We start from the raw sequence: 12707 nt of genomic DNA on the forward strand, positions 1-12707 counted from the left end.
CACAATATAAGAGAAAGATAATGAAATACTAAGTACAAAAAATATCATGTCTTCAAGAATTTTTAACCATGATGATGTGCTGTAGTCACCACCAAGAATTTGTTCTGTCTCTGTGCTGACAGATAAACTATGTCTAAACATGCATTTGGAATTATAGGGTGGAATCTTGGTGTCAGGAAATAAAGAAGGGCCTTAAGGTCAGCAGAGCAAAAATGACCCTATAGAATACCACTTGTAAAGTACATATCTTGTGCTGACCATGGGTCAGTCACTGATTATGTCATGTTATCTTTTATCACAGTGATGGTATAACTGTGATCAAGATTTTGGACATGCTGCAATATGTACATTTTCAAGGACAGAATGAATTTCTTTAATGAAAGCAATCTGCTGTCTAACCTTTTAAGACTCTACCAATAACTAGTAGAATAAAATATGTGAATGTACTAAAGTTCATACTGTGTATTTTCATTTTTTAAATTTTATTTGCATCTCTCCCTTCACCGATACCATTCTAATTTATATGCCCCTTCATTTCAGCAGGGATGATTTCAGAAGTCACATTACATCCATTACCTCTTTTCCCTTTGTTCTAATTTTCTTGCTTACAAATATTATATCAGGTGTCATTTACCTAGGATGCATAACAAATGTTTACTTGAACTGAAGAGTTTATAAAACCATGCAGTAAAATAGCCAACCATTGAACTAAAGCCACATTTTACTCTTTGTTTGAAAATAGAAAATGAAACTGTGAAGATGAACATGTAGATTTATTGTTCAAATACAAGAATTGTAGGTATTTGTTGACATCTTTAAAAGTAAATTTCAATCTTTTCTAGGCTCCTTAATCTGACACATATTTGATAGGTCAGTTTTAATTAACATTGTTTTCATATAATGATGATTATTGATGAGTTTACTTGAAAGAGAGGAGGCAGATGTATAACCGATTGTTGGCACTGAGAACCGTGAGTTACCGATTGTTGGCACAGAGAACCATGAGTTGCCTTTCTCTTGCAGGATAGGAGCAGGACTGTCATAGGATGACATATCGCTATGCCTCACTGGAAATTTAGAAGGTTCCACCATCATTTCAAAAAAACTGCTCTGTAATGGAGATACGATGTGGTTCTGAGAAGCAGATGTAGTTGTAGTAGCAAAGTCCTCAACGTGGCCATTTACTTGAGTGTAGCTGCTCTGTGAGTGCCAATTAAAAATGCTCAACGTTTTTAAAACTTCAGGTTGATCTACCACAGTCTGGTTTGTGTGTCTAACTGATATTACTGGTGGGGTAGGTAAGTCACATGGAGATAGGACAGTTGTATTAGTGACTATCTGGCTGGTATGAGGCTTTTGTATGAAAGGCACACGTAAACTTGTGGGGGCTGAAAATGCGCTCTCTCCACTCGTTTCTGGAAGAAATTCAGAGTTATGATCATCTTTGTTGACACTTGCTTTAACATGCTTCTTGTTATCTTGAACTAATGAAAATATTGGAGACACATTGTTAATTCCAACTCTTCTTTGCATTCTTACTAAAAGTTGGGGATAGCGTCTTTTGAAATTTGGATTGTAGTAGGTCTGTAACTAAAATAAAAGAATTAAATTATTTAGTTGTTTTATACACCAAGGTAAAACTGACAAACAAAGCCAAGTTATAAAAATGTATTCCTTTAATGGAACCGATTAAATAACACCAAATAAAATACCTCTGTTTGTAGTTTTAACAGGTAATATGTTAGAAAGAATATGCTCCACTAAAACTATACTGTACTGATACAGCAAATACCACTTTAATTAGCTTCAGAACTTGTATCTGGTTTCAAGTTGCTAAGAAAGTTTGTTAAACATGCAATATTCTAACCTCCAGCTGTTCTCAACCTTGAAACAATAAAACTTTTTCAACAATTTGTTATGTCAAGTTTAAATTCCGTTTCAGCTGCATATGTGAACATGCTTGCTAGATCACATGATTTAATCTTACATATTGCCAATAACTGAAAATTTTGAAATACCTTAGTCATAAGAGACATGTTGTTTTCTTCTTCCAGAAAGACAGGTAGTGAAGCCGATCTTTGAAAAGTTTGTCGCTTTTTATTAAATCCATAAAGGTTAAGCTGTCGAATTAAAGTTTTCATACTTTTGGTTTCAAATATTCTGAAAGGCTTCTTTCTTTCCAAGACTTCTTTCTTAAAGAGTTCTTCATTGATCACTATGCATGTGCCTGTCTCATCCCACCAAATAGATTCAAACTGATCACTTTCAACTATATTCCAAAGTTTTTGTGGAAATGTGAGTGAAAGAAAATCATTCACCTCATCTCTTTCAGAGACAGAATATGTGTATTGTGGCCTTTTGATCACAAGATCCTCAGACAAAGCCTGAAAAGCATATTCTTCAATCATAGATCTCAGAACAGAGTCCCCAGTAAGTGTGTCATCATACAAAGAAGATCTAATGGAGGTTTCTGAACCAGTGGATTCATCTTTAGGCAGCCCATCTTGAATTTCTGAAGAAATGTGTGCCATCTCAGACAAATCTTTCTTCAGATACTTTTCTCATTTGTCTGGTTTTACACACTGCAACTTCAAATGTTGTTTGGCTGGCCTACAGAGAGAAACTCTGGACCATCACAGAGATCCTCCTAGTCAAAAAGCTGGGACATCACAAAATCACTGGTCTCCTAGCAATTGAAGGTTAACTGTGACATCACAAAGTCACTGGTCTCCTAGCAATTGAAGGGTAATGTTCAACCAGTGTTTACTTCAGCATCAACTTAAAATACAGACTGCTGAGAGAAATAGTAACCAAACCATGGAGATGCAAAGTCTCATTACTAAAGTTTCTGTTGTTGTTGTCATTGTTGTTGTTGTTGCTGTGTTTGTGATGGTCTTTCTTTTTCTCGCAGTTTGTTGGTCCTCTTTATTGTCGAGGTTCCTCCCTATGGGTGGGGTTGGACGAGTGGCTTGTCAAGTTTTCTTGGTTATTAGGGAAGATTGCGTCAGTGTTCTGCTGGGCGGAGTTGCATCTCTTCTCTCTGGAGTGCAATGAAGTGTCCAGTAGTGTGTTTTGAGATGTCTATGGGTTTGTTGTTTCTGAAGCCTGTATATTGAAGCTCCAGGCTATGTTCCTGTGTTGCTGGAGAATTTGTGTGGTATGTCTTGTTCTGGAACATATTGGCTCTTGGGTGGTGCTTGGTTTCACTGTAGGTATGGAGGCTTTTGGATGATTTCCATTAAAAAAATAAATTGATTTTAATTGGGGGTTAATTAATTTACATTATCATATTGCTTTTGCCATACATCAACAGGTATCCTCCACAGGTACACATGTGTTTCCCATCCTGAACCACCTCCTTCTTCCCTCCCTGTACCATCCCTCTGGGTTGTCCCAGTGTACGCCCCAAGCATTCAATATCATGCACTGAACCTGAGCTGGGTACTCGTTTCATGTATGATAGTATATGTGTTTCAGTGTCATTCTCCCAAATCACCCCACCCTCTTCCTCTCCCACAGAGTCCAAAAGACTGTTCTATACATGTCTCTTTTGCTGTCTCACATATAGAGTTATCGAAAAATCACTTCAGTAAATCTACTTCGTTTCTGAAATAAAAGTGATTTATCACCCTTCTATACACACATTTTTAATATTCAGTTCTGTTACCCTAGCAAATTTGGTCTACTGGCTTCTGTGAAAAAAAAAAAAAAATTATGAACTGACTGTGGGTTTCAGTGGAAAAAAAAAAAAAGTGTTTATTGTAGGACGGAGCAAGTTGTCTTAGCAGCTGGTGCTTCAAAGAACCAAATCCCCAAACAGATTCAGGGAAAAGATTTTAGTGACTGACTGAGGGTGGAACATGGAGTCTGTGATCAATATTGGGGCATTCTACTAATGGACTATTACTGAGGATATTGGGAGTCCACATCATCGACCGTCTAATTCCAACTATGTATTTACATTTCAGCCTGGTTGGGGCTTTAGCATCTCTAAAACTCTTCACAGGCTATTGCTCCAAATGTTATTGATGGCCCTTGCTGCTGCTGCTGCTGCTGCTGCTGCTAATTCGCTTCAGTCGTGTCCGACTGTGTGCAACCTAAGAGACGGCAGCCCACCAGGCTCCCCCATCCCTGGGATTCTCCAGGCAAGAACACTGGAGTGGGTTGACATTTCCTTCTTCATGATGGCCCTTGAGGAGGAACTAAAGACCCTTGAATTTGTTTAATGGCTAAATCATTATTATTCTCTATTGCTTGATTATATTCCTTAGTTTCTGTCTTTTCTAGCTTCTCTGATTAAAACTACTTTTGGACATGAGTAGGTCTGCAATCTTCTACCTCTCTCTCTCGATTTTCATACATTTCAGTCTTAAGAAGGGACTGCTTAGTACAAGAAAGGAAACAAAAAGTGTTGGACTTAGAGCTCGATCATGAATGTGAGAGAAAATCTCAGTGCAGGTTCAATTTATTTTTCAGGTTTCCCAACTCTTGGAGTGACTGAGTCAACAACAACTTTGTTGTTTCCTGTTGAGATGGAGCATGGAGTTGTAAATAATTCTAAAATCTAAGCTTGGTATCAATATTTTATGTTATGAAAACATATCTCTCTATATATGATATATATATATATTTCTATATCTGTATTTTTGTCATTAAACTGGACAAACATTTGGAAATTGTCAGATATTCATTATACGAGGAGAGGTGAGTGATATAAAAGTGTCCTTATATTTTACATGCAGCCAAGAAAATATATTTTGCAGTATTTCAATTTACATAATATTCAACAATTGATAATTTTGAATCATTCTACATTTGGGTTTTAATCTTTTTTTTTTCCCATTTCTATTATATCTAATATGAATTAAAAGCCATTGCTTAAGTATGTCTTGCCATTCCCTCCTGGCCTGAAGCATTTCTATTGAAAGATCTGCAGTGGGAGGTGGGAGGGGGATTCAGGATGGGAACTCATGTACACTCGTGGCTGATTCATGTCAATGTATGGCAAAACCAATACAGTATTGTAAAGCAAAATACAGAAAAAATAAAAATTGAAAAATTAAAAAAAATTTAAAAAAGCCATTGCACTTTTTTATACACATACTCATGCATAGACAGGTGCATATATATATGTATATATATATATATATATATCAGAATATAATTTTAGGCAACTTTATTTAGGTGATCAAACTCATTGCTAGCTCCTAAGATCTTAAATAAACTGTTTGGGAAGCCCTACATTTCTTAATAACTTTCTGAATGAATCATTCAGAATCTGTTCCTGAAAACTCTCCTTTAATCTAGCTCATTTCCCACTATTCTTTCTGTAATAAGAGGTAGGGCTCATAATTATGAGGACACCTTGAACCCATAAAATCGCAACTCTAACTTACTTAGAGATATTGTTCAAGAAGTGTTGCTGTTCTTCTCACGTTGGACACAATTTTATTTTATTTATTTTAATATAAATTTACTTATTTTATTAGTAGTCTAATTGCTTTACAATATTGTATTGCTTTTGCCATACATTAACATGGATCTGCCATGGGTGTACATGTGTTCCCTATCCTGAAACCCCCTGCTACCTCCCTCCTCAAACCATTCCTCGTGGTTATCCCAGTGCAACAGTCCTGAGGATCCTGTATCATGGACTGGTGATTCGTTTCACAAATAATATTATACATGTTTCAATGCCATTCTCCCAAATCATCCCACCGTCGCCCTCTCTCACAGAGACCAAAACACTCTTCTATACATCTGTGTCTACTTTGCTGTCTCACATACAGGTTTATCATTACCATCTTTCTAAATTCAACATATATATTAAAAAAAATAAATTCAACATATATGAGCTAGTTTACTCTATTGGTATTTTTCTTTCTGGCTAACTTCACTCTGTATAATAGTCTTCAGTTTCATCCACCTCACTAGAACTGATTGAAATGTATTCTTTTTAGTGGCTGAGTAATACTCCATTGTGTATATGTACCACAGCTTTCTTATCCATCAGTCTGCTGATGGACATCTAGGTTGCATCCATGTCCTAGCTATTAGAAACAGTGCTGTGATGAACACTGGGGTACACGTGTCTCCTTCAATTCTGGTTTCCTTGGTGTATAGGGCCAGCAGTGGGATTGCAGGGTCATACAGCAGTTCTATTTACAGTTCTTTCTTTCTTTTTTTTTTTTTTTTTAAGGCATCGCCACACTGTCCTCCATAGTGGCTGTACTAGTTTGCCTTCCCACCAACAGTGTAAGAGGGTTCCCTTTTGTCCACACCCTCTCCAGCATTTATTGCCTGTAGACTGTGGATCACAGCCATTCTGAAAGGCATGAAATGGTACCTCATTATAGTTTTGATTTGTATTTCTCTGATAATGAGTGATGTTGAGCATCTTTTCAAGTGTTTCTTAGCCATCTGTATGTCATCTTTGGAGAAATGTCTGTTTAGTCCTTTGGGCTATTTTATCATTGTGTCATTTATTTTCCTGGAATTGAGCTTCAGGACTTACTTGTATATTTTTTAGATTAATTCTTTGTCAGTTGCTTCAATTTAGTTCATTTCAGTCGTGTGTCACTTTTTGAGACCACATGAATTGCAGCACACCAGGACTCCCTGCCCATCACCAACCGCCGGAGTTCACACAAACTGACATCCCATCGAGTCAGTGATGCCATCCAGCCATCTGATTCTCTGTCATCCCCTTTTCCTGCCTCCAATCCCTCCCAGCATTGGAGTTTTTACAATGAGTCAACTCTTCATATGAGGTGGCCAAAGCACTGGAGTTTCAGCATTAGCATCATTCCTTCCAAAGAACAGCCAGAACTGATCTTATTTAGAATGGACTGGTGGGATCTCCTTGCAGTCCAAGGGACTATCAAGACTCTTTTCCAACACTATGTTTCAAAAGCATCAGTTATTCTGTGCTCAGCTTTCTTCACAGTCCATCTGTCATATCCATACATGACTACAGGGAAAACGATAGTCTTGACTAGATGGAACATTGTTGGCTAAATAATGTCTCTGCTTTTCAATATGCTATCTAGGTTGGTCATAACTTTCCATCCACAGGGTAAGCGTCTTTTAATTTAATGGCTGCAATCAACATCTGAAGTGATTTTGAAGCCCCAAAAACTGAAGTCTGACACTCTTTTCACTGTTTCTCCATCTATTACACATGAAGTCATGGGACCAGATGCCATGATCTTAATTTTCTGAATTTTGAGCTTTCAGCCAACATTTTCACTCTCCTCTTTCAGTTCCTCTTCACTTTATGCCATAAGGGTGGTGTCATTTGCATATCTGTGGTTATTGATATTTCTCCTTGCAGTCTTCATTCCTGCTTGTGCCTCTTCTAGTCCAGCGTTGCTCATGATGTACTCTGTATATAAGTTAAACAAGCAGGGTGGCAATATATAGCCTTGACATACTTCTTTTCCTATTTGGAACCAGTCTGTTGTTCCATGTTCATCTCTAACTGTTGCATCCTGCCCTGCATATAGGTTTCGAAAGTGGCAGGTCAGGTGGTCTGGTATTCCCATCTCTTTCAGAATTTTCCACAGTTTATTGTGATCCACACACTCATGGGGCCGCAAGGAGTCAGACACGACTGAGCGACAGAACTGAACTGAACACACTCAAAGACTTTGACATAGTCAATGAAGCAGAAATAGACTTTTTGTTTGTTTGTTTGTTTTTGTTTGTTTGTTTGTTTTTCTGGAACTCTCTTCCTTTGTCAAAGATCTAGCAGATATTGGCGTTTTTATCTCTGGTTCCTCTGCCTTTTGTAAAACCAGCTCAAACACCTGGAAGTTCATAGTTCATCGATTATTGAAGCCTGGCTTGGAGAATTTTGAGCATTACTTTACTAGCGTGTGAAATGAGTCCAACTGTGTGCTGATTTGAGCATTATTTGGCACTGCCTTTCTTTGGGACTGGAATGAAAATTGAATTTTTCCAGGCCTTTACCCACTGCTGAGTTTTCCAAATTAGCTGGCATATTGAGTGAAGCACTATCATAGCATCGTTAAAAGGGGGCAAAAGCTCTAAACAGACATTTCTTTAAAGAAGACATACAGATGGCTAACAAACACATGAAATATGCTTAGCGTCATTCATTATTCGAGAAACAAAAACTAAAATTTAATGTGTAGTCATATCACACTGTTCAGAGTGGCCATCACCAGAAATTCTACAAGCACGAAATGCTGGGGAGGGTGTGGAGAAAAATTAACCCTGGTACACTGCTGGTGGTAACACAAACTGGTACAACCTGTAGGCAGAACAGTTTGGAGGTTCCTTGAGAAACTTGTACTGAACTGTCTATGACCTAGCAACCCCTCTTCTTGGCATATACCCAGAGGGAATTAGAATCAAAAGAGACACATGTACCCCGGTGTTTATTGCAATTCTCTTTACAAAAGCTATGATATGGAAATAATCTAGTTGCACATCAGCAGATGAATATAAAAGGAAGTTTGCTATATATTCAAATGGAATATTACTCAGCTACAGAAAGGCGTACATTTGTGTCACTTTTAATGAGGCAGTTCAACCCACAGCCAATTATTCACAGTGAAAAAAGAGTTAGAAAGAGACAGGCAAATATTGTTTATTAATGCATATAAATGGAGTTTAGGAAGACAGTAACAATGATCCTACATGGAGGCTAGTAAAGAAGAGCCACATATAAAGAACATACTTTTAGACTTAATGGGAGAGTTCAAGGATAGGATGATTTAAGAAAATAGCATTGAAACAGGTACATTACCATGTATAAAAGAGATGACCACTGCTAGTTCAATGCATGAAAGATGAACCCATCTCTTGTGCTGCTGAAGAACCCAGAAGTGTGGGGTAACAAAGGAGGTTTGAGTTGTGTTCAGGATAAGGGGGCACATGTATCCATGTGGCTGATTCATGATGATGTATATGTCAAAAACCATCATAGTAGTACACAGTAATTCTATTCCAATTAAAAGTAATGAATTTAAAAGAAATATGAAGAAATAAAATAATGCATTCAGAAATAGCAGAGACATGCTCCAGAATACAATCTCAACAGTCGTTTCATATCTATTCAAGAAAGTGGGCTTAGGAGGGTCAGAACATGTGCGCTGGTATAGAAGCTGAAAGTCAAAGAAAATAAGCTTGAGATTGCAACTATGTAGTTGCAGCATGACCTCAGTATCATAGTCTAAGTAGTGGAAGATGCATGTAGCCGAATGCAAGCTTAGGAAATCGGCATGCCTACTCTGGAGCATAGGCTCAGTAAGAGTTACATGCATGCACTTGAGCATCCTTTCAGGAGTGACAGTATGTGTGTTTCAGAGAGAAGATAAATAGTTGCAGCAAAAGTGCTCTAAAATGGTGGACAAATACTAGTAAGTAGGAAGGTTCAGAGTGGAAGCTCAGTATTTGTGGGACTAATGCTATAGACTTAGACTTAAATTGAAGAAAATAGGGAAGACCACTAGGTGATTCAGATATGACCTAAATCAGATCCCTTATGATTATTCAGTGGGTGTGACAAAAGATTTAAGGGATTTGATATGAGAGAGTGCCTGAAGAACAATATGGAGGTTCATGAAATTGTACAGGAGGCAGTGATCAAGACCATCCCCAAGAAAATGAATGCAAAAAGGCAAAATGGTTGTCTGAGGAGGCCTTCCAAACAGTTAAGAAAAGAAGAGAAGCAAAAGGCAAAGGAGAAAAGGGAAGATATACCCATATGAATACAGTGTACCAAAGACTAGCAAAGAGAGATAAGAAAGCCTTCCTTGGTGATGAATGCAAAGAAATAGAGGAAAACAATAGGATGTGAAAGACTAGAGATCTCTTCAAGAAAATTAGAGATACCAAGGGAACATTTCATGCAAAGATGGACAAAATAAGGACAGAAATTGTATGGACCTAACAGAAGCAGAAGATATTAAGAAAAGGCAGAAAAATCTATACAGAAAAGATTGAAGAACTATACAGAAAATAACTTCATGATCCAGATAATGATAATGTGATCACTCACCTAGAGCCAGACATCCTAGAATGTGAAATCAAGTCAGTCTGTGTCCCTGCATGCTGTGTGCTTGACACCATCAGGATCCCTGGAACCCAAGCAGCTACTCCACTTTCACAGTTAACTCTCATTGGAGAAAACTTGCCACAGGTTAAAAAAAAAAAAAAAAAAAACAACAACTTGACTTGGAAGTCAAGTTTGTAGTGATGCTTCCAATACAGTCAAAGCTAGTGGAAATATGGAAGTCCAGTTGAGTGATTTCAAATCCTAATAGATAGTGCTGTGAAAGTGCTGAACTCCATATGCCAGCAAATTTGGAAAACTCAGCAGTGGAAACAAGACAGGAAGATATCAGCTGTTCCAGTATATGTATTTTAGAGCTTGTTCTCTCTAGCCGTGAAATGTGTCCCACAAAGAGTTAGACAGGACTGAAGCAATCCTGTGCAAATAGCTGCAAGATTTTTTTTTTTTTTTTTTTTGTACCTGTGGCAGCTTTTCTGCAAAGAAAGTTAACTATGAAGGTCAAGCAGCAGCTTGGCTTTCAGGGACCCCGGTGGTGTCAAGTGTGCAGGGTGCAGGGACACAGACTGACTACAACACAGGAGTTATGGCCCTATCAGAGTCTTTTTTTTTTTTTTTTTTTTTTTTTTGAGCTTCTAGTAGCTGGCGATAAGAAGGCCTCTTTGGCCAGTCTTCTCCCTAGCTCCACCTATTCAGGCACTTAGAAAGCTTCTCTGCCTGGGATCCTTCTCTGTTGTTCAATGTGTCAGCACATAGACAGACCTCCCTGGCTGGGGTCCTACTGTGTAGATCAATGCATCTGGCACTTAAAGAAGCATCCTGAGTGGGGTTCTACTCTAGTATGGTGCATCAGGCACTTAAAGGATCACCCTGGGTGGTGTCCTGCTCTGCATTTCAGTGTGTTCAGCATTTGATGGGTCAGCCTCACTATTGTAGTAACTGCTAATGCTAGCATGTGGGGAGAGAGAGGCTATGGCGATTGCTCCACCCCCTACATGTGACTCAGTGATATTGCCTTGCTTCCATGGCTGCCTGGCTTTCCTCCACAGGCATACCCTACCATAGTCTCCTCCCTTACATCCGCTCTCTCCATCTCTCCCCAGCAAACAGCAGGCCTCGGCCAGGAATTACCCCAGAATCCCTAAACTTCAGCTCCCAGCCACTGTGCCTTTCATGGGACACATGTCCTTGTCTGGAGTATGTACGGCTGCAGCAAGGAATCTCTGATTCTCCTTGCATCTCGGTTTCCACAAGTCATCTGTTTCTCTGTCCACTTTAAATTTTTATTCTATGATTCAGACAATTGCCCCAGTGTGGGTTGGACCCCTGCTTAATTTCCTTCACACACTCAGATCCAATCCTACTAACACTCCTGGTTTTTTCCCCCAGTTCTTTCATCCTACTGAGTTTTGCATGGTTCTATATATTCTTTTCCACTTGTCAGGTACTTCTGTCTGCTTTCCGGTAATGTTCTGATTACTCTTCTGTGTCTGAAGGTGTGTGCCTGATGTATGCATGGAGAAATGTACTCCACATCCACCTACAGCTCCACCATCTTGTTCTCTCATCTCACGAGAGTTTTAGAGCACAGAATCTGCAGTGGTAGTAGGTGTGCTATAATATGTGAGTTCAGATATACTCTTGAGGGCAAGCTCAGTGATTTTAGCACAGCTGATCTAAAGCATGGATTTAGTGTGTACCAGACACATGCTTCAAATGTTAAGAAAATTATTTATGGTGTGCCAATTCTAGAGCACAAGATCAGTGGTTGTGTAACATTTCCTGTAGAATGCAAGTTCAGTTGTGGAAAGAAGTATGCTCTGCAATGCAACTGAGCAGTTTTAGACATCTTGTGGTAGAGTACATGCTCAATAGTGGTAGGAACTGTGCTCTAGTGTGCATTCAGCAGTGGCTGGATGCATGTTGCCAGTGCCAATGGGATGGCTTCAGACAGCCTGCTCTAAAGTGCAAGCACACTAGTGGCAGAACTTGTGCTCTGGATTGCAAGCTAAGCAGTTTCAGTACTTCCAGGCTAGAGCTGAGACGCAGTAGTGATGCATGCAGGCTCCAAAGTGCCATCCTACTATTTGTGTCACACCCGCTCTAGAGCACAGTCTAAGTAGTGGTGGGGAGGATCCTCAAAAGCACCATCTCAGGAGATGACGCACGTGTTCTCGAAAGCAAACATTCAGTATTTGAAGCATGCCTGCTCTAGATCATGGGTCTGTATGAAGAGGGGTATGCCTAAAGTGTGTTTCACTGTTGAGAGGCATGCTGAAGAGCTAAGTTCAGCAGATGCAGCATACCTGCTCTACATGTGCTTCGGAGTGTTGTCTCAGGAGTTGCAGTGCCCTTGCTCAAGAGTGCAGACTCAGTAATTGAGGGACATGTTCTCTCGAAAGCTGGGTTTTTATTTTTGGCTGCATATCCAGAGATTAAATTCAGAAAATGTGATATACCCACTCTGCCACACAAGCTCAGCAGTGGAAAGACAAGTCCTTAACAGTGCAAGTGCAAGGGTTGTGGCATATGTGTATTGTGATGCATGATCAATTGAGGCAGGACATATAAAATATACACCAGGTCTGTAGTTGTGGCGCATCATCCATAGCTGTGCCTGTTGGTACACTATTCACAGCTTGCACAGTCTAGAGTGCTGGATGACTAG

The 12707-nt window shown here is 39.1% G+C and overlaps 1 protein-coding gene across 1 annotated transcript; it reads right to left on the reverse strand.

The window, feature by feature from the left end:
* Nucleotides 1-828: 828 nt before the first annotated feature.
* Nucleotides 829-2531, reverse strand: LOC128071059 (heat shock transcription factor, Y-linked-like). The gene is made up of 2 exons (XM_052664045.1): nt 2019-2531; nt 829-1590 (listed from the first exon to the last, which is right to left on the reverse strand). Exons 1-2 carry the CDS (start codon nt 2529-2531, stop codon nt 829-831), a joined length of 1275 nt encoding a protein of 424 aa, XP_052520005.1.
* Nucleotides 2532-12707: the final 10176 nt, after the last annotated feature.

The sequence above is a fragment of the Budorcas taxicolor genome, chromosome Y (genome assembly GCF_023091745.1).
Source record: "Budorcas taxicolor isolate Tak-1 chromosome Y, Takin1.1, whole genome shotgun sequence".
NCBI classification, from domain to species: domain Eukaryota; kingdom Metazoa; phylum Chordata; class Mammalia; order Artiodactyla; family Bovidae; genus Budorcas; species Budorcas taxicolor.